The following is a 22,427-nucleotide window of genomic DNA, read 5'->3' on the forward strand; positions in this document are numbered from 1 at the left end:
GGTGGATTGGCCATGATAAATTGCCCTTAGTGTCCAAAATTGCCCTTAGTGTTGGGTGGAGTTACTGGGTTATGGGGATAGGGTGGAGGTGTTGACCTTGGGTAGGGTGCTCTTTCCAAGAGCCGGTGCAGACTCGATGGGCCGAATGGCCTCCTTCTGCACTGTAATTTCTATGATAATTCACTTTCCAGTGGCTCTTAATTGTCCACATAAGGACCTTGATTGACCCAGGGGTGGGAGTCCAAATTGGACCTTCCCCCGCCCCTGACCTAATTGTGGGGTGTTGAGAAAGTGACCGGTTCTCCGACTTGACTCCAGCATCTTGATTAAACATCTCCTGTTATGGGCCTGGGTTTAGAGAACCCCAAAGTGTATCATGGTTACACCTGACCCACAACTTTTACTAGATTGTGGTATGGGGAGCACACGGCCCACTCTACAGGTGTGGTACAGCAGAAATGGAAAAGTATTTTTTAAAGCAAAACAATATTTATTCTATGAACTCAAGTTAACCTTTTTAAAACATACAGTGAACATCTTAGGAACCATCAATTCAAATACAACCCCCCAAAGAATACAACACTAAGTAATCCTTAATAACTTCCCAAACAACATCCAGAAGACAAAAGAAACACCTTTTAACAGAAGCACATTAGGTTTACATTCACTATGGAGAACATTTATAATTCTGAATTCACCAAATGATCAAGAGATAGTCTTTTCATGGCAGAGAGAACAACAGTACACCTGCTCTGTCTGGCTTCAGCCCCAACACTGAAAACGAAACTAAAACACACCCTTCAGCAAACAGCCTAAAATGAAAGCAAAAAGCTGACCGACAGCCCAGCTCCACCCACACTCTGTGTAGCGCACAAAGACTCCGTGAGACGAATAGAGTGAAGTCGATGAGGCTTTATTAAGCGTGTCTGTTCCCCAGCAGCGCGATAGTAAACTGGCCTGCGGGGGAAGGCACCGGCTTCTTATACTTCGCCTTCAGGGCGGAGCATGAGGTCAACGGCCAACCAGGACCCGGGATCTGTCAGCCAATGACATTAGGGCTTCCAGTCCCACATGACCCCCAATACATACTACCACATTCACCCCTTGTCAAAAATGAACCCGGCGGGGTGATGCTTCGTATGGTGGTAAGGGTTTACAGGGCTGGTCCTGGGAGGATAGAACAGTTACATGGTAGTACAGTATTGGACAGTATCGTCCTGTTACAACTATTTACAGAGGGTATAGGAAAAACAATGTTCATTGGACAGTCCATCTTTGTTTTACATCGACGCCACGAGTCGGTCAGGCGGTCTGGTCGTCCGTGTCGATCGCCTCGGCCCCGGCGGTGGTGGTGGTGCTTGTACCAGTGTTGTCGCCTCCGGGAGCCGCACGGTTTCAGCTGTCGGTGCAAAGGGGAGGGGGACTGATCCTCCTGGGAAGGGGGCGGTCGCGGGGTGCGGCGGTGGCAGGAAGGGGGGCGGTTGGGTTGATGGTGTCGGGGGGGTGTGCGTGGTGCCGGCTGGCGCCAGATCCCGCAGGGAGACCGTGTCCTGTCGGCCGTCGGGGTACTCCACGTAGGCGTACTGGGGGTTTGCGTGGAGGAGGTGAACCCTTTCGACCAACGGGTCCGCCTTATGTGCCCGCACGTGCTTTCGGAACAGGATGGGTCCTGGGGCCGCCAGCCAGGTCGGCAGCGACGTTCCAGAGGAGGACCTCCTAGGGAAGACCAGGAGACGCTCGTGAGGCGTTTGATTAGTGCTTGTACATAATAACAACCGGATGGAATGGAGAGCCTCCGGGAGGACCTCCTGCCACCGTGAAACTGGGAGATCCCTGGACCGTAGGGCCAGTAGGACGGCCTTCCAGACCGTGCCGTTCTCCCTTTCTACTTGCCCGTTCCCCCGGGGGTTGTAGCTGGCCGTCCTGCTTGAAGCTATGCCCTTGCTGAGCAGGAACTGGCGCAGCTCGTCACTCATGAAAGAGGACCCCCTGTCGCTGTGGACGTATGCGGGGTAACCGAATAGCGTGAAGATGCTGTTCAGGGCTTTAATGACTGTGGCCGCGGTCATGTCGGAGCAGGGAATGGCAAAAGGGAAGCGGGAGTATTCGTCCACTACATTAAGGAAATACGCGTTGCGGTCGGTGGAGGGGAGGGGCCCTTTGAAATCGAGACTGAGGCGTTCAAAGGGGCGGGAACCCTTAATCAGGTGCGCTCCATCTGGCCTGAAAAAATGCGGTTTGCATTCTGCGCAGATGTGGCAGTCCCTTGTGACTGTACGGACCTCCTCTAAAGAGTATGGGAGATTGCGGGACTTGATGAAGTGGTAAAACCGAGTGACCCCCGGGTGGCAGAGGTCCTCGTGGAGGGCTTGGAGGCGGTCAATTTGTGCGTTGGCACATGTGCCGCGGGATAGGGCATCGGACGGCTCGTTCAGCTTTCCGGGCCGGTACAAGATCTCATAGTTGAAGGTGGAGAGCTCGATCCTCCACCTTAAGATCTTGTCTTTTTTAATCTTGCCCCGCTGTGCATTATCGAACATGAAGGCTACCGACCGTTGGTCAGTGAGGAGAGTGAATCTCCTGCCGGCCAGGTAATGCCTCCAATGTCGCACAGCTTCCACTATGGCTTGGGCTTCCTTTTCCACTGAGGAGTGGCGGATTTCTGAGGCGTGGAGGGTTCGGGAGAAGAAGGCCACGGGTCTGCCCGCTTGGTTAAGGGTAGCCGCTAGAGCTACGTCAGAGGCGTCGCTCTCGACCTGGAAGGGGAGGGACTCGTCGATGGCGCGCATCGTGGCCTTTGCGATGTCCGCTTTGATGCGGCTGAAGGCCTGGCAAGCCTCTGTCGACAGAGGGAAAGTCGTGGTCTGTGTTAGGGGGCGGGCCTTGTCTGCGTACTGGGGGACCCACTGGGCGTAGTACGAAAAGAACCCCAGGCAGCGTTTCAGGGCTTTTGGGCAGTGCGGGAGGGGAAATTCCATGAGTGCGCGCATACATTCGGGGTCGGGGCCTATTATCCCATTGCGCACTATGTAGCCCAGAATGGCTAGCCGATCGGTGCTAAAAACGCACTTGTCCTCGTTGTACGTGAGGTTCAAGGCTTTGGCGGTCTGGAGGAATTTTTGGAGGTTGGCGTCGTGGTCCTGCTGATCGTGGCCGCAGATGGTTACATTGTCGAGGTACAGGAACGTGGCCCGTAACCCATGTTGATCAACCATTCGGTCCATCTCCCGTTGGAAGACCGAGACCCCGTTTGTGACGCCAAAAGGGACCCGTAGGAAATGGTATAATCGCCCGTCTGCCTCGAAGGCTGTGTACTTGCGGTCACTTGGGCGGATAGGGAGCTGATGGTAGGCGGACTTGAGGTCCACGGTGGAGAAGACTTTATATTGGGCAATCCGATTGACCATGTCGGATATGCGGGGGAGAGGGTACGCGTCTAGTTGTGTGTACCTGTTGATGGTCTGGCTATAGTCAATGACCATCCTTTGTTTCTCCCCTGTCTTCACTACTACCACCTGCGCTCTCCAGGGACTATTGCTGGCCTGGATTATGCCCTCCTTTAGTAGCCGCTGGACTTCGGAGCGAATGAAGGTCCGGTCCTGGGCGCTGTACCGTCTGCTCCTAGTGGCGACGGGTTTGCAATCCGGGGTGAGGTTCGCAAACAAGGACGGGGGTTGCACCTTGAGGGTGGCGAGGCCGCAGATAGTGAGTGGGGGTATGGGGCCGCCGAATTTAAACGTAAGGCTCTGTAGGTTACATTGAAAATCTAAGCCCAGCAAGGTGGGGGCACAGAGTTGGGGAAGGACGTTAAGTTTGTAGTTTTTGAATTCCCTCCCCTGTACCGTTAGGGTAACTATGCAGAATCCCTGGATCTGTACGGAGTGGGATCCTGCAGCTAGGCAAATCTTTTGTGCGCTGGGGTAGGTAGTTAAGGAACAGCGTCTTACCGTGTCGGGATGTATAAAACTTTCCGTGCTCCCGGAGTCGACTAGGCATGGCGTCTCGTGGCCGTTAATTAGGACCGTTGTCGTCGTCGTCTGGAGAGTCCGGGGCCGAGCCTGATCGAGCGTAACCGAAGCGAGCCGTGGTTGTAGTAGTGGGGTGGGGTCCGTTGTTGCCGTCCAAGATGGCGTCGGGGATGGACAAAATGGCCGCCCCATACATCGCACGTGGCTGAGGGGTCACAAGATGGCGTCGGGGGTGGACAAAATGGCCGCCCCCATGCGTCGTACAGGTCGGGGGCGGTCCAAGATGGCGGCGCCCCTCCTCCCCTCGTGGTGGTCGGGACCCAAAATGGCGGCGTCTGCGGGTCGCACATGGTGTGCTGGGGGGTCTGGGAGCGCTAGGACCGCGCGGAGTTCCTGCACTGCGAGCGTAAGGGCCGCGGGCGCTAGGACCGCGCGGAGTTCCTTCACTGCGAGCGCCAGGGCCGTGGGCGCTAGGACCGCGCGGAGCTCCCTCGCCGGGGACAGCGGTGGTCGGGGCCCAGGTCGGCGGCGCCGGCGGGTCAGTCGTGGGGCCGCGAGCGCTGGGACCGTGCGGAGCTCCCTCGCCGGGGACAGCGGTGGTCGGGGTCCAGGTAGGTTGCGCCGGCGGGTCAGGCGTGGGGCGTGGGACGGGGGTGAGGGTGGCGTTCGGGACGCGAAAAACCCCTTCCTCTCCGTGGAGAGTGTTGGCCGGCACCCAAATCGGGAGCGCCGGCGGCGGGTCGTACATGGACTGCGGGGAGGGTTGGGGAGCGTAGGCGGCGTGCAGGGCTCCCAGTTCTCCCGGGACCACGGTGGTCGGGACCCAAAATGGCGGCGTCTGCGGGTCGCACATGGCGTGCTGGGGGGGTTGGGAGGCATAGACTGCCTGTAGGGCTCCCTGTGGCCCCGGGACGGCGGCGACCTCGCGGGATCGGCACACCACCGCATAGTGGCCCTTTTTCCCGCAGCTTTTGCAGATGGCTGCGCGGGCCGGACAGCGTTGTCGGGGGTGCTTCGCCTGGCCGCAGAAATAACAGCGGGCGTCCCCGGTGCGACTCGGCGTTTGGACTGCGCAAGCCTGTGGGGTGTCCGGGGGGGGGTAGGGGGTTTGCCGCGACGGGTACGTACGGGGCCCAATGGCCTGCCGCGCGGTCGGGGCCGTAGGCGCGGGTATTACGCGCGGCTACGTCCAGGGAGGCTGCCAGGGCCCGTGCCTCTGAGAGTCCTAGCGACTCTTTTTCTAGAAGTCTTTGGCGGATTTGGGAGGATTGCATACCTGCCACAAAAGCGTCGCGCATTAACATGTCCGTATGTTCGTTTGCATTCACCGACGGGCAGCTGCAGGCTCGTCCCAAAATCAGCAGCGCGGCGTAGAACTCGTCCATCGATTCTCCGGGAGCTTGCCGTCTTGTCGCGAGCTGGTAGCGAGCGTAGATTTGGTTAACTGTGCGAACGTAGAGACTTCTCAGTGCTGTGAACGCCGTCTAGAAATCGTCGGTGTCTTCAATGAGGGTGAAAATCTCCGTGCTCACCCTCGAGTGCAGGACCTGCAGTTTTTGTTCGTCTGAGACTCGGCCTGTGGTCGATCTGATGTAGGCCTCGAAGCAAGTCTGCCAGTGTTTGAAGGCTGCTGCCGCATTCACTGCGTGGGGGCTGATCCTCAGGCATTCTGGAATGATCCTGAGCTCCATAGTCCTTTTTAGGCACGCTTAATAAATTGTAGCGCACAAAGACTCCGTGAGACGAATAGAGTGAAGTCGATGAGGCTTTATTAAGCGTGTCTGTTCCCCAGAAGCCCAATAGTAAACTGGCCTGCGGGGGAAGGCACCGGCTTCTTATACTTCGCCTTCAGGGCGGAGTATGAGGTCAACGGCCAACCAGGACCCGGGATCTGTCAGCCAATGACATTAGGGCTTCCAGTCCCACATGACCCCCAATACATACTACCACACTCTGACATCACTGCAGTAATATGAGCAGCCAAACATTTCTTAAAGCAACATTCCCATTACACTCCCCCCACCCAACCTGCCTTCCCACTCGTGGAGTGGCCATTAAATTCCACCCATTAATTCTGTTTCACTCTCTCCTAGTTGCTGCCTGACATTTTCTGTTATTATGTCAAGGCCTTCTTGTGGTTTGAATAGAATACCCAATGGGAAGCCACTCTATTTGGTTGAAATGGATATGGTAATGGCTCTGAATATGGCGGTCAATATGGTCGCCTACCTTAATTCTAATTATGTTTGCTCTAGAGTCGCCAGGTATCTTTCGATACCGCCACCAGGTTCAAAACCGAATACTGATCAAAGACTCGATACACCAGTTAGTTAGTTCAAAGTCAATGCTTATTTAGTTACACACACAGTTAAATCTACTCATGCACAAATACTACAGACTGAACTATCACTACTGATAAAGCCTATACTTAGCTTCGGGCGCCCACACAGTCAGAGGAACAATGGTCGTTGTTCGGTTCTGAGGCTGCTGGGGTCGAACTGGTACAGGGAAACAGCTAAGGTCGTCTGTCTGGTAGCGTGCGTTGATCTTGGACTTACTTGCTTCTGGTGCAGCTGGTGGACAGGTCTCTCCTCGTTCTCCAAGAGAACGATTCTCTCTGGGGGCTCCTTCTTATACCCAAAGGGGTTTGCCCTCTTTTGGGCGGGCCTTGAACTTGGCCCCAATCAATTGGGCCGTTTCTTAATCATTCATATTGATCTCATCCAATAAAGGGGTGGGTGCCCTGATGGCTGGGCGTGTTCCAGGTGGCTGTTGGCCTGCTTTGTTTCGGTCTCCTCTGACACCGGGGTGTCTGCCTTAGTATCGGTTACTTAAATGTTACTCTTTTGTTCCCGGAGATGGGCCATTAGTATGCTAATGGGCCTATAGTTTTGGTCTTGGCTGGGAGCTGCAGCTCCAATATGCAGACAAACTCTGGACCTGCTTGTTTTCTCAGCATTATCCATTTTCCCTGCAATCTTTGCAAAGTGTCCATTTTGTAATCGGGAAGTGGCCATCCCAGATGGCTACAGTACTAAGACCAAAGTAAAAGATTTTTTAAAAAGCCAATTATGAGAGAATAATGGAAGAGCCAAGGATGATAAAGTGGAAAATAAAAAATATTGACAGTGGTAGAGCTGCAGCAAGCAATATTTGAACAAAAAATCAATAGAATTCAGCGGAATCCATTTCACTAAAAAAACTTAATGCCATTTATAATTGAAGGTGAGGATGAAATTTTTTTTTAAAAAGCACACAAGTATGTAAACAGTAATAATAATCTTTATTAGTGTCAGAAGGAGGCTTACATTAACACTGCAATGAGATTACTGTGAAAAAAAATGAAAATACCAAGGAATAAAAAATATTAAAGTATGTTATTGTTATAACCTCCATGAGGACCATGGGGGAATCATTGTTGATCTCCCCGTAGGACTTGTGGAGTAGGTGATTCCAGATAGGGGTTGGAGGCCACCCAGCTGGAACTCGTTAAAAATGAACACAAAAGCCAGCCCAAAGCAGGGCCTGTTGTGGTTAGTTCACCCAGCGAGGACTGTACTGGGAGCGAGTACAGAATTGTAAATAGTTAAATAAACCTCTGTTCTCTTACTGCTGGCTTCCTCAAGTTACTAAAGCTATAAACACATGAGAGAATTAAGGTAAGTATATAGCCACTAAATAAAGGGCAAAATAAACTCTCAGGAGATGATACTGAAATGATGGGGATACTGATTGGACGCTTTTCCTCAATTTTCATTGAACAGGCTAACAAAACAGCCAATGATAGCAGTAGAAGCAGTCAACAGAGAGAGATTGCTACATTTTTGATAGGTAGAAAGGAGCTATTGGACTAAGTAGCTGAACTTAAGGAAGATGGGATCTTGAGTCCAGGTAGATAGCATCCACAAATCTCCAAAGAAACCAGAGGTGAGATAGCAGAGACACCAGTGTTTGTATATATTGGATCAAAGAGGAACAACACCACAGGATGGTTGAATAGCAAATGAAATTCCTATCTATGAGAAAGGTAGATAGAAATAACATAGGAAAACTAGACTGAACATGCATGCTAGGAAAGATAGAAGTATCTTGATAAAAGATTGTGGTGGTATGTATTAGGGGTCATGTGGGACTGTGAAGCCGTGATGCTATTGGCTGACAGATCCCGGGTCCTGGTTGGCTGCTGACTCCTGGCTCCGCCCTGAAGGCGGAGTATAAGAACCCGAGCTTCTCCCCGCCGCTTCATTCTGTTGCTGAACTGCTGGGGACAAATCTCGCTTAATAAAGCCTGAATCGGCTTCATCACTTCTCGTCTCTCTCGTAAGTCATTGTGCGCTACAATTTATTAAGCGAGCTTAAAAGACTATGGAGCTCCGGATCGCCCAGGAATGCCTGCGGATCAGCCCCCACGCAGCGAACTCGGCAGCAGTATTTAAACACTGGCAAGCATGTTTTGAAGGCTACCTCCGAACGGCCCCTGGCCGGATCACAGAAGACCAGAAAATGCAGGTCCTGCATTCGAGGGTAAGCCCGGAAATTTACCCTCTCATAGAAGACGCAGAGGATTTCCCGACGGCGCTCGCATTACTGAAGGGCATCTACGTTCGGCCCGTGAACCAGGTCTACGCGCGCCACCAACTCGCAACGAGACGGCAAAGTCCCGGAGAATCGCTAGAAGAATTCTACGCCGCGCTGCTAATTTTGGGACGGGGCTGCAGCTGCCCGCCGGTGAACGCGATCGAACACACGGACATGCTAATTCGCGATGCTTTTGTGGCAGGTATGAACTCTCCCCAAATCCGCCAAAGACTTTTAGAAAGAGAGTCGCTAGGACTCTTAGAGGCACGGGCCCTTGCAGCCTCCCTAGATGTGGCCTCGCAAAACGCCCGCGCCTACGGCCCCGACCGCGCAGCAGCCCCTTGGGCTCCGTGGACCCCCGTCACGGCAAACCCCCCCCCCCGCAGGCTTGCGCGGTTAAAGCGCCAGACCATCCCGGGGGGGCCCGCTGCTATTTCTGCGAGCAAGCGAAACACCCCCGGCAGCGCTGCCCGGCCCGCGCAGCTATTTGTAAAAGCTGTGGCAAGAAGGGCCATTACGTGGCTGTGTGCCAGTCCCGGGGGGTTGCCGCAATCCCCGGAGAAGAACGAGCCCAGCATAGCCCAAACGCTCCCCAACCCCCCCAGCGCCCCATGTGCGACCCGCGGGTGCCGCCATTTTGGGTCCCGGGCACCACGAGGGGAGGATGGGCGCCGCCATCTTGTGACCCCCCAGCCACGTGCGATTCATGGGGGCGGCCATTTTGTCCACCCCCGACCACGTGCGATCCATGGGGGTGGCCATTTTGTCCACCCCCGGCCGCGTGCGATTCATGGACGCCACCATCTTTGTTGACAACAAAGGACCCCAGCATCGACTGCTCCACGGGGTCCGAAGAAGACGCCGCGACACGACTACCACGACTGGCTTCGGTGACTCTGGATCAATCACGGCCCCGGACGCTCCAGACGACGACAACAACGGTGCTGATCAACGGACACGAGACATCATGCTTGATCGACTCCGGGAGCACTAAAAGTTTTATTCACCCAGACACGGTAAGACGCTGTTTTCTGACCATCCATCCAGGTACGCAAAAGATTTCCCTAGCTGCAGGATCCCACTCCGTAGAGATCAAAGGGTTCTGCATCGCGAACCTAACGGTGCAAGGGAGAGAGTTTAAGAACTACAGGCTCTACGTCCTTCCCCAACTCTGCGCGCCCACATTACTGGGATTAGATTTCCAGTGTAACCTGCAGAGCCTAACATTTAAATTTGGCGGCCCAATACCCCCACTCACTATCTGCGGCCTCGCAACTCTCAAGGTTGAACCGCCGTCCTTGTTTGCAAACCTCACCCCGGATTGCAAACCCGTCGCCACTAGGAGCAGACGGTACAGCGCCCAGGACCGGATATTTATTCGGTCTGAAGTCCAGCGGTTGCTGAAGGAAGGCATAAGCCAGGCCAGCAATAGTCCCTGGAGAGCCCAGGTGGTAGTAGTAAAGACCGGGGAGAAGCAAAGGATGGTCATAGACTATAGCCAGACCATCAACAGGTACACACAGCTAGATGCGTACCCTCTCCCCCGCATATCCGACATGGTAAATCGGATTGCCCAGTATAAGGTTTTCTCCACCGTGGACCTCAGGTTCGCCTACCACCAGATCCCCATCCGCCCAGGTGACCGCAAGTACACAGCCTTCGAGGCAGACGGGCGTCTATACCACTTCCTAAGGGTCCCATTTGGTGTCACGAACGGGGTCTCGGTCTTCCAACGGGAGATGGGCCGAATGGTTGACCAGCACGGGTTGCAGGCCACGTTCCCGTATCTCGACAACGTAACCATCTGCGGCCACGATCAGCAGGACCACGACGCCAACCTCCAAAAATTCCTCCAGACCGCTAACGCCCTGAACCTCACATACAACGAGGAAAAGTGCGTTTTTAGCACAAACCGGTTGGCCATCCTGGGATACATAGTGCGCAATGGGATAATAGGCCCCGACCCCGAACGCATGCGCCCCCTTATGGAATTTCCCCTCCCCCACTGCTCCAAAGCCCTGAAACGTTGCCTGGGTTTCTTTTCATATTACGCCCAGTGGGTCCCCCAGTATGCAGACAAGGTCCGCCCGCTAATACAGACCACTACCTTCCCCCTGTCGACAGAGGCTCGCCAGGCCTTCAGCCGCATCAAAGCGGATATCGCAAAGGCCACGATGCGCGCCATCGACGAGTCCCTCCCCTTCCAGGTCGAGAGCGACGCATCCGACGTAGCTCTGGCGGCCACCCTTAACCAAGCGGGCAGATCCGTGGCCTTTTTCTCCCGGACCCTCCACGCCTCAGAAATCCGCCACTCCTCAGTGGAAAAGGAAGCCCAAGCCATAGTGGAAGCTGTGCGACATTGGAGGCATTACCTGGCCGGCAGGAGATTCACTCTCCTCACCGACCAACGGTCGGTAGCCTTCATGTTCGATAATGCACAGCGGGGCAAAATTAAAAATGACAAGATCTTAAGGTGGAGGATCGAGCTCTCCACCTTCAACTATGAGATCTTGTACCGTCCCGGAAAGCTGAACGAGCCGTCCGATGCCCTATCCCGCGGCACATGTGCCAACGCACAAATGGACCGTCTCCAAGCCCTCCACGAGGACCTCTGCCACCCGGGGGTCACTCGATTCTACCATTTCATAAAGTCCCGCAACCTCCCCTACTCTGTGGAGGAGGTCCGTACAGTCACCAGGAACTGCCACATCTGCGCAGAGTGCAAACCGTACTTTTTCAGGCCGGATAGAGCGCACCTGATCAAGGCTTCCCGCCCCTTTGAATGCCTCAGTTTGGATTTCAAAGGGCCCCTCCCCTCCACTGACCGCAACGCATACTTCCTGAATGTGGTGGACGAGTACTCTCGTTTCCCCTTCGCCATCCCCTGCCCCGACATGACAGCGGCCACAGTCATTAAAGCCCTTGGCACCATATTCACACTGTTCGGTTGCCCCGCGTATATCCATAGCGACAGGGGGTCCTCCTTCATGAGTGACGAGCTGCGCCAGTTCCTGCTCAGCAAGGGCATAGCCTCGAGCAGGACGACCAGCTATAACCCCCGGGGGAACGGGCAAGTAGAGAGGGAGAACGGCACGGTCTGGAAGGCCGTCCTGCTGGCCCTACGGTCCAGGGATCTCCCAGTTTCCCGGTGGCAGGAGGTACTCCCGGATGCTCTCCACTCCATCCGGTCGCTGCTGTGTACCACCACTAACCAAACGCCTCATGAGCGCCTCCTTGTCTTCCCCAGGAAGTCCTCCTCCGGAACGTCGCTGCCAACCTGGCTGGCGGCCCCAGGACCCATCTTGCTCCGGAAACATGTGCGGGCGCACAAATCGGACCCGTTGGTCGAGAGGGTTCACCTTCTCCACGCGAACCCGCAGTATGCCTACGTGGCGTACCCCGACGGCCGACAGGACACGGTCTCCCTGCGGGCCCTGGCGCCCGCCGGCAGCACACACACCCCCCCCAACACCGATCATCCCCTCCCTACCACCGGCGCACCCCGCGACCGCCCCCTTCCCGGGAGGATCGGTCCTCCTCCCGTGCCCGCCCAGGAGTGAAACAGGAACAAACACCGAAACGCTCCCGGAGACGACAATGCCTGAACAAGCACCTGCACCACCACCGGGGCTGAGGCGATCGACGAGGAAGACCAGACCGCCCGCTCGACTCGTGGCATCCGCGTGACACCAAGAATGGTGTTGTATTGTAACAAAAAAAAAAAATTTTTCTCTTGCTAATATTGTAAATAGTTTCACAAACTTTGTACATAGCCCAGTGTAGGGCTAAAACTGGAGTAACATGTCCAAAATTTTCCTTCCAGGGCCAGCCTTGTAAACCCCTACCACCATGCGAGCCACCACCCCGCCGGGTTCCTTTTTAACAAGGGGTGAATGTGGTGGTATGTATTAGGGGTCATGTGGGACTGTGAAGCCGTGATGCTATTGGCTGACAGATCCCGGGTCCTGGTTGGCTGTTGACTCCTGGCTCCGCCTTGAAGGCGGAGTATAAGAACCCGAGCTTCTCCCCGCCGCTTCATTCTGTTGCTGAACTGCTGGGGACAAGTCTCGCTTAATAAAGCCTGAATCGACTTCATCACTTCTCGTCTCTCTCGTAAGTCATTGTGCGCTACAAAGATAAAATAACAAAAGCCTAGACAGAGGCCATGCAGTAGAATGCATAGACAATGGCTACAAAACAGAAAATAGAATGTAAGAGTTGAAGGACGTTTCTCATCTTGATAGGAAATTGACTTTCCCCTATCTTCGTCTTGTGGCAAACCAGTAGTTAACAAATGCTAGCTTTTCATTTCAGATTTATTTAATTAATATGAATTTAAATTCCTCAGCTGTTCTGGTGGGCGCTGTACTCATCCCCAGATCATCATTTAAGTTGGGCAGTTTCTAAACCCTAGACACTACACTTGTAGTGTCCCCCACCCTTCCACCTCCTTTAACCTAAGGGGTAGAGTGAATAACAGGTAAGCTCTTTCTTTCTTTTTCTTTTTTTATCTAGAGGGCATGGCAGGGAAGGCAGTGCAATGTTCCTCCTGCGGAATGTTTGAGGTGAGGGACGCCGTCAGTGTCCCTGCTGATTTCACCTGTGGGAAGTGCACCCATCTCCAGCTCCTCTGAAACCGAGTTAGGGAACTGGAGCTGGAGCTGGATAAACTTCGGATCATTCGGGAGGCAGAGGTGGTCATAGATAGTAGCTTCAGGGATGTAGTTACTCCGAAGAATCAAGCTAGATGGGTGACGGTGAGAGGGGCTGGGAGGAAGCAGTCAGTGCAGGGATCCTCTGTGGTCGTTCCCCTCAGTAACAAGTATACCGCTTTGGATACTGTTGAGGGCGATGACCTACCAGGGGTAAGCCACGGTGAACGGATCTCCAGCACTGAGTCCGTCCCTGTGGCTCAGAAGGGAAGGAGGGAGAGCAGGAGAGCAATAGTTATTGGGGACTCGATAGTTAGAGGGACAGATAGATGGTTCTGTGGCAGCGAAAGAGACTCACAGATGGTATGTTGCCTCCCGGGTGCCAGGGTCCATGACGTCACGGACCGTGTTTTCAGAATCCTTAAAGGGGAGGGGTACAGTCACAAGTGGTACACATCGGTACCAACGACATAGGTAAGAGAAGGGACGGGGATTTAAAACAGGAATTTAGGGAGCTAGGGTGGAAGCTGAGAGCCAGGACAAACCATGTTGTCATCTCTGGGTTGTTGCCGGTGCCACGTGCTAGCGAGTTGAGGAACAGGGAGAGAGTGCAGATAAACACGTGGCTGCAGGGATGGTGTAGGAGGGAGGGTTTCAGGTACGTGGATAATTGGAGCACATTCTGGGGAAGGTGGGACCTGTACAGACAGGATGGTTTGCACCTAAACCAGAGGGGCAGCAATATCCTGGGAGGGAAATTTGTTACGGCTCTTCGGGGGGGTTTAACCTAATTTGTCAGGGGGCTGGGAAAACGAGCTGTAGTCCAGAAGCCAGTGTCGAGAGTAGTGAGGTACTGAGGAGGGTATCAAGGTCGCAGGAGTACCGGCAGACAGGAAGGTGGGTTGAAGTGCGTCTACTTCAATGCAAGGAGCATCTGGAATAAGGTAGGTGAACTTGGAGCGTGGATTGGTACTTGGGACTACGATGTTGTGGCCATTACTGGAGACATGGTTAGAACAAGGACAGGAATGGTTCTTGGAAGTTCCGGCGTATAGATGTTTCAGTAAGAGTAGGGAAGGTGGTAAAAGAGATGGAGGAGTAGCATTGTTAATCAAGGATAGTTTAACAGCTGCAGAAAGGCAGTTTGAAGGGGATCTGTCTACTGAGGTAATATGGGCCGAAGTTAGAAATAGGAAAGGAGCGGTCACATTGTTAGGAGTTTTCTATCGGCCCCCAAATAGTAATAGAGATGTGGAGGAAGAAATTGCAAAACAGATTATAGATAGGTGTGGAGGTCCCAGGGTAGTTGTCATGGGTGACTTTAACTTTCCAAATATTGATTGAAACCTCTATAGGTCGAATAGTTCGGATAGGGCAGTTTTTGTACAGTGTGTGCAGGAGGGTTTCCTGACACAATATGTGGATAGGCTGACAAGAGGTGGGGCCACATTGGATTTGGTACTGGGTAATGAACCGGGCCAAGTGTTAGATTTGTTTGTGGGAGAGCACTTTGGAGATAGTGACCACAATTCGGTGTCTTTCACTAATGCAATGGAGAGGGATAGGGCCATACGACAGGGCAAGGTTTATAATTGGGGGAGGGGTAATTATGATGCGATTAGGCAAGAATTAGGGAGCATAAGATGGGAAAAGAAACTGTCAGGGAAAGGCACAAATGAAAAGTGGAGCTTGTTCAAGGAACAAATACTGCATGTCCTTGATAGGCATGTCCCTGTCAGGCAAGGAGGAAATGGCCGTGTGAGGGAACCATGGTTCACAAAAGAGGTTGAATGTCTTGTCAATAGGAAAAAGGAAGAGTATGTAAGGATGAGAAAACAAGGTTCAGTAGGGTTGCTTGAGGGTTACAAGGTAGCAAGGAATGAGCTGAAAAAAGGGCTTAGGAGAGCTAGGAGGGGGCATGAGAAGTCCTTGGTGGGTCAGATCAAGGAAAACCCCAAGGCTTTTTACTCTTATGTGATAAATAAAAGAATGACCAGGGTGAGGGTAGGGCCGGTCAAGGACAGTAGTGGGAACTTGTGCATGGAGTCAGAAGAAATAGGAGAGGCGTTGAATGAATACTTTTCTTCAGTGTTCACAAAGGACAGGGGCCATGTTTTTGGGGATGAGAGTGTGATTCAGGTGGGTAGGCTGGAGGAGGTAGATGTTCTAAGGAAGGATGGATTAGCAATTTTGAAAAACCTGAGGGTCGACAAGTCCTCTGGGCCGGATGGGATATATCCTAGGATTCTTTGGGAGGCAAGGGATGAGATTGTACAGCCTTTGGCTTTGATCTTTGGGTCCTCACTGTCCACGGGGATAGTGCCAGAGGACTGGAGAGTGGCGAATGTTGTTCCTCTGTTCAAGAAAGGGAATAGGAATGACTCTGGTAATTAAAGGCCAGTTAGTCTTACTTCGGTGGTCGGTAAGATAATGGAAAAGGTCCTGAAGGATAGGATTTATGACCATTTGGAAAGATGCAGCTTAATCCGGGATAGTTAACACGGATTTGTGAAGGGTAGGTCTTGCCTCACAAATTTGATTGAATTCTTTGAAGAGGTAACTAAGTGTGTAGATGAAGGTAGAACAGTTGATGTCGTATACATGGATTTTAATAAGGCGTTTGATAAGATTCCCCATGGTCGGCTCATGAAGAAAGTAAGGAGGTGTGGGATAGAGGGAAATTTGGCCAATTGGATAAGTAACTGGCTATCACATAGAAGACCGAGGTGGTGGTGGATGGAAAATTTTCAGACTGGAGACCAATTACCAGCGGTGTACCACAGGGATCCGTGCTGGGTCCTCTGCTATTTGTGACTTTTATAAATGACTTGGAGGAGGGGGCTGAAGGGTGGGTCAGTAAATTTGCTGATGACACCAAGATTGGTGGAGTAGTGGATGAGGTGGAGAGTTGTTGTAGGCTGCAAAGAGACATTGATAGGATGCAGAGCTGGACCGAAAAATGGCAGATGGAGTTTAACCCTGATAAGTGCGAGGTGATTCATTTTGGAAGAAAAATTTTGATGCGGATTACAGGGTCAACGGCAGGGTTCTGAGGAATGTGGAGGAACAGAGAGATCTTGGGGTTCATGTCCACAGGTCTCTGAAGGTTGCCATTCAAGTGGATAGAGCCGTGAAGAGGGCTTATAGTGTGTTAGCGTTTATTAACAGGGGGCTTGAGTTTAAGAGCCGCGGGGTTATGCTGCAACTATACATGACCCTGGTGAGACCACATTTGAAATTTTGTGTCAGTTCTGGTCACCTCATTATAGGAAGGATGTGGAAGCATTGAAAAGTGTGCAAAGGGGATTTACCAGGATGCTGCCTGGTTTGCAGGATAGGTCTTATGAGGAAAGGTTGAGGGAGCTGGGGCTTTTCTCTTTGGAGCGGAGGAGGATGAGAGGCGACTTAATAGAGGTTTATAAGATAATGAGGGGGATAGATAGAGTGGACGTTCAGAGACTATTTCCTCAGGTGGATGTAGCTATTACCAGGGGGCATAACTATAAGATTCAGGATGGGAGCTATAGGAGGGATGTCCGAGGTAGGTTCTTTACTCAGAGAGTGGTTACGGTGTGGAATGGACTGCCTGCTGTGATAGTGGAGTCGCACACTTTAGGAACTTTCAAGCGGTTATTGGATAGGCACATGGAGCACACCAGAATGACAGGGAGTGGGATAGCTTGATCTTGGTTTCGGACAATGCTCAGCACAACATCGAGAGCCAAAGGGCCTGTTTTGTGCTGTACGGTTCTATGTTCTATCAGTCCAGGCCTCTGATTTACTAGTCCAATGACATAACCAGTAGGCTATCCTTCCCATGAATACATTTGGCTGCTCAGCCTACTTGGATTGGATTGGATTTGTTTATTGTCCCGTGTACCGAGGTACAGTGAAAAGTATTTTTCTGCGAGCAGCTCAACAGATCATTACATACATGGGAAGATAAGGGAATAAAAGAAAATACATAATAGGGCAACGCAAGGTATACAATGTTTTACAATTAAATTTAAAAGATTTGAACGAGTATAAGTTAAGTAAAAAATGGATTTGTTGGGGAGAGCTCGCAGAGAGTCACCTCGTTCCAGCGCCATCTTCTGGATATGCCAACTTAATGGTATCACTGTTCCTGGGTGCTTGGAGATCCTTAGGCTTGGTGTCAAAATCAAATTTATCTCAGGAAAAGTAAAATCCATCCACAAGGATCACTTGATATTTCTGGGCGGCTTTCTTCAAGGTCAGTAACCATAAATAACAGAAAATATAACCAGTGTTATGAAGTCCGAACTTTTATTTATCCCCAGTCTACATTGCCTGTAATTCCCTATTCTATTTTTGGATACTGGCATTTTCTAAACAGCTTCAGTTCTGTGATGAAAAGTGTAAAATGTTCGGTGTTTATAGGGAAACAAAGAACTGAGTATGGGGAGTGAACATTTTTTTGGTCATTTGTGCTCGGGTGTACCAGGAAAGAAGGTTGCTCCCAGATAGGTGATCTCATTTCAAAGGTAATTTATTGGTTGTGACGTGGTTTAGAATTTCCCGAGGCTCTGAAGCACAGCTTTTAAGTACAAGTGTTGTCTTTCTTTTCCTGTAACCCAAGCTCACTTGTAGCAATTGTTTCCTTCAGGAATTGCGAATCCAGTGCGAGGCACAGGTCTTGACATGCCACAGTTTATGAATTTCTGCAAGAGGCAACAGTGAAATAAGCAAAGCAACAGGAACGAAACAAATCCAAATCGGCAACACATTCTTCAGTCGACAAACCTAAAATGGAGACCGAAGAACCAGTGATTATGCAGCAATTAGCAGGCCGAATTACAGTTTACTCGCTGACAGGATGTCTTCATTGTCTTCGTGCCAAGGCTCATCTGACTAAAATGGGTCTCCCGTTTGTTGAAGTCAATGTGAAGGAAAATCCTGAGATCCATCAGCAGATTATCAATCTCACTGCACGCCTTACTGTACCACAGATCTACTTTAACAACATCCACGTTGGTGGAAACAATGATTTCATGAATTTGGTAGGTAAAAGTGGTTATAAATCTATAACTGTATGTGATAAATGAATAGCATTTTCCATTATTTCTCTTGAAGCTTCTGCGTATTTTCATTTGTTGAGTAAAAGTTCTGAAAAAACAGTTTTAGAGAGAAAAAGGTCAGGGCGATTGTGCTGGAACTAGTTTTAGAGGTGGTTGTGAGTACTTGCAACAATTAAACGGCGGCTTGGAATGCATAAAAGACTGTGATCAGTGACCAAGTTCAGATTTCTCCACAAACTGGTTGAGCTTCACTGTTTGACGTTGATATAGCCTGTCACAGAAAACGTTGTCCTGCATTTATAGTCTATTATTAGAACCCAGAATTTGCCAACACTGCCGTGAAAGGGAGGCAATTTTCCACAAACCTGTAATTTGGGACTAATTTATTTGTGTGGAAAGAATTACCTTTGCTTGCACCTCCCAACATCAGCAAATATAACAGATATCCGTTTGATTGCATCAACTGGTTCAACCTGTTCCGAGAAACCAAAATATCTGAAATGTTTAAGGTTAATTTTGCTCTGCCCTTCCCAGTTCAAAGGCTCCATTGAGTCAGAATAAGTAAGGCAAAATTGTGGGTGCTAGAAATGCTCAGAAGGCCAGGCAAGGGTCTTTGTTTCTCTATCCATGTTTGCTTCCTGGCTGCTGAGTGTTTACAGTATTTTCTGTTTGTGCTTGAATAAGAATGAGTAATAGTCTATAAAATGTAGTTTAAAAATCCAGTTTGTATTATCACTATGCCGCAAATCTTGCAGACATGGGCTGGGCTGCTATTGATGCAGAAGCAACAGTGCAAGTTGAACTAAAATGCTGGAAATACTCAGGAGGACAGGCAGGATCTGCGAAGAGAAACGGAGTTAATGGGTGGGATTTTCAGCACCTCCCGCCGCGGCAGAAGTAGCCCAACCTTGGCCGGTCTTCTGACCCTGCCGTTGTCAACGTGGTTTTCCCATTGAATACAACCCTCGCCGCCGGGAAACCTGCAGCGGGGGGAAGCCGTTAGCGGGACCAGTAGATCCTGCCGGCATGAGGGGTCAGAAAATTCCGGCCCGCGTTTCAGATTGATGACCCTTCATCAGAACATTGGAGATAATCCGTGACCTAAGCATTCCGAAACTCGCAGGGTCATGAAGAACAAGCTAGAACTGGCCCCATTGCATGTACACACATATAGTGGAATTCTAGATCCTTTGGGCTATATTTTTATGGGATTTGAACTCAATGTTTGCATAACTCAGCCCAACTTTCCAGCGACGTTCCAGATACAATTCTCCGCCGTCGTTTTGCCGGCAGCCCGGGGGTTTCCCGAAGGAGTGGGGTTGCCCCACAATGGGAAACCCGACGGCGTGCCACACGTGGGGCGAAATTCTCCCCCAACAGCGCGATGTCCGCCGACTGGCGCCCAAATCGGCGCCAATCAGACGGGCATCGCGCCGCCCCAAAGGTGCCGAATGCTCCGCATCTTTGGGGGCCGAGCCCTAACATTGAGGGGCTAGGCCAACGCCGGAGGGATTTCCGCCCCACCAGCTGGCGGAAATGGCGTTTGTTGCCCCGCCAGCTGGCGCGGAAATGCGGCGCATGCGCAGTGGGGAGAGTCACTTCCGCCTCCGCCATGGTGAGGACGTGGCGGAGGCGGAAGGGAAAGAGTGCCCCCACGGCTTAGGACCGCCCGCGGATCGGTGGGCCTTGTTTGCGGGCCAGGCCACCGTGGGGGCACCCCCCGGGGTCAGATCACCCCGCGCCCCCCCCCCCCCCAGGACCCCGGAGTCCGCCCACACCGCCTGGTCCCGCCGGTAAATACCAGCTTTGATTTACGCCGGCGGGACAGGCAATTTCTAGGCGGGACTTGGGCCCATCCGGGCCGGAGAATTGAGCGGGGGGTCCCGCCAACCGGCACGGCCCGATTCTCGCCTCCGCCCAATCTCCGGTACCGGAGACTTCGGCGGTGGCGGGGGTGGGATTCATGGCGGCCAACGGCCATTCTCCGACCCGGTGGGGGGTCGGAGAATGACGCCCCAGAAATCTGGTGTGGCAGGACGGAGAAACCCGCCCAAGATTCTTGATCCAGCAGGCTGCATAGTTGGTAAGTGGATGTCCAGTCTATGGACATTCCCTACCAATATTGTTCTGATATTTAACTGGAGGCCAGCAGCCTCCTGAAATACGATTGTCAGATTACCACAGCGCAGGAAGGCAGAAACTATGGGAGCAATTTAACGGAAACATTTTTAAGTGTCATTTTGGGCACGATTGGTAGGGTGTTTCATGACAGCTGTGATGCCGAGATTGGGGCCTGTATTTAACAGCATTTAATGCTGAAAATGAGCCCTGCGAGCTTCTCGCCGTCTGATTTGCCCAACTCACGCCTCAGCAGCTTGCCACTAACAAGGGGGGGGGTGTCATAATGTGCACCCATGCACATCATGAGGTAAAAGCAGACAGTGACAGACACCCAGGTGAGCCAATCAACATACAGAACAGAACACAACCAATCACCAGACAGAACACCAGAGGGGGGGGCTTCCAACTATAAAACACACGAGGCATCAGCACTCTGCCTCTTTCCACTGGTGACAACTGTAGTGACAGTCAGGGTGTACAAATCATTCAACACCTTCTACACGTGGATCAGAGCTAGCCTGGTCTAGATAGTTAGAGTTAGTTTGCTTAGAGTAGTAGAGAGTCAACCCACCGGCAGCTGTGTGCTTCATTCCTGAAGTTCAATAAATCTTATTGAATCAACGCCTACGTTTGCTGTATGCTTTATTGTTTATCTGCATCGTGTTGCAGTCCGTGTTACCCCAGGGTGAATACCACGACAGGGGGAGCTGCTTCTAAACGACCCCTCACCACTCTCTCCAGTCAACACACAAGCATGGCGACACGCAGACCTACTCTTTGCTTTGGTGATGACGACCTGGCCAGACTTCTGGAAGCTGTGGAGGCGAGACAGGACACCCTGTACCCCCGAGAGGGTTGGAGGACCAGCAGCAGGTTCCCCAGTACCACCTGGGAGGCAGTGTTAGTGGCTGTCGGTATGTGCAGCATGACTAGGAGGACCGCCGTCCAATGTCGAAAGAAGATAAATGACCTCCACCGAGCTGCAAAGGTAAGTTACCACCTCTCTCCTGGCATCAGTTCCGCCTGCCACCCCTAAAACCCCCCCAACCCCTTCCCCGACACAAATCATTGGCGACACGTTGCACCCTCCCCCATCCGATCGTCGTGCTTATTCCCCAGCACCCATCAGCATAACCCCTTTATGTCCTGTTGCAGTGCCCACACATGCCACCTACCATAGAACCCCCCCCCCCGATCCATCAAGAGTGCGGCTCACATTGCCCTACAATAGGCGGGAAAGGGCCAAGACAGGGGGTGGGGTAGCTGAGGTCCAAGCCCTCACCCCCTATGAGGAATGGGCCCTGGAAATTTCTGGCTTGTCCGAGGAGAGAGCAGTCACCGACAGTGAGGTTGGCCTGCGCCACAGAGATAAGGATCCACTGCCCCTTCACCCAGATGACCTGTCTCATGTGAGAAGTTCATGTCAGACAAAATGATCTCTACCTCTGACAACAGGTCCATTCTCTCGCAGATCTCCACCTGATGAGGCAGGGCCATCCGGTGTCGTCCCCACCCCACAACCCAATAGAACACCTCAGAACTGAGGTCCGAGGAGACCACCATCGAGGCGTCAGAGCTATCACCCCAACTTCCACCAGCGCAGAGACACACACCTCGGTGGGTGACATTAGTGACCAGGCTTCTGGGACACAATTGCTGATTCACATCAGGCGGCGGCAGGAACATCCAAAGGAGTCAGCAGCCAGACCCTGCCGAATCCCAGGACTCAGCTGAGTCCCAGTCAGATGCCGAGCCCCTGGACAAGGTTATCCCAGAGCTGATGCAGATGCTAGGACACGGCCGTGAGATTCAGGAGGGAATGTTACCAAGATTTCGGCGAGTGCATAGAATTTTGGAGGAGTCATAAAGGCTACGGGTGCAGGAGATGGTGCCGACAATGCGTGGCACTGAGGCCAACACTGCTCGGGTGGCGACCGCAGTGGAAAGGCTGCAGCACGAGGTCAGCATCTTGAGTAGTGGCTCAGTCTATGACAGCCATGGCTGACAGCCTCAACATCATGCCCAAGGCGCTGAAGGAAGTGTCCCAGATGCAGGTGGATATTCCAGGG

The 22,427-nt window shown here is 52.2% G+C and overlaps 1 protein-coding gene across 5 annotated transcripts in view; it reads left to right on the top strand.

Annotated features, from left to right (window-relative positions):
• The window catches only part of LOC140427793 (uncharacterized), a 181,087-nt gene that overhangs the window by 67,826 nt on the left and 90,834 nt on the right, over positions 1-22,427 (top strand). For 4 of the 5 annotated variants that reach the window (XM_072513453.1, XM_072513457.1, XM_072513458.1 and 1 more), the window contains exon 2: positions 17,826-18,219. In XM_072513453.1, coding sequence (XP_072369554.1) covers positions 17,968-18,219 — 252 coding nt within the window. In that variant the 5' untranslated portion in view covers positions 17,826-17,967. Of the gene's footprint in view, positions 1-17,736; positions 18,220-22,427 lie in introns of those variants that run through there. The other variant, XM_072513454.1, reaches the window with a different exon arrangement.

The sequence above is a fragment of the Scyliorhinus torazame genome, chromosome 8, assembly GCF_047496885.1.
Source record: "Scyliorhinus torazame isolate Kashiwa2021f chromosome 8, sScyTor2.1, whole genome shotgun sequence".
In the NCBI taxonomy this organism is placed as follows: domain Eukaryota; kingdom Metazoa; phylum Chordata; class Chondrichthyes; order Carcharhiniformes; family Scyliorhinidae; genus Scyliorhinus; species Scyliorhinus torazame.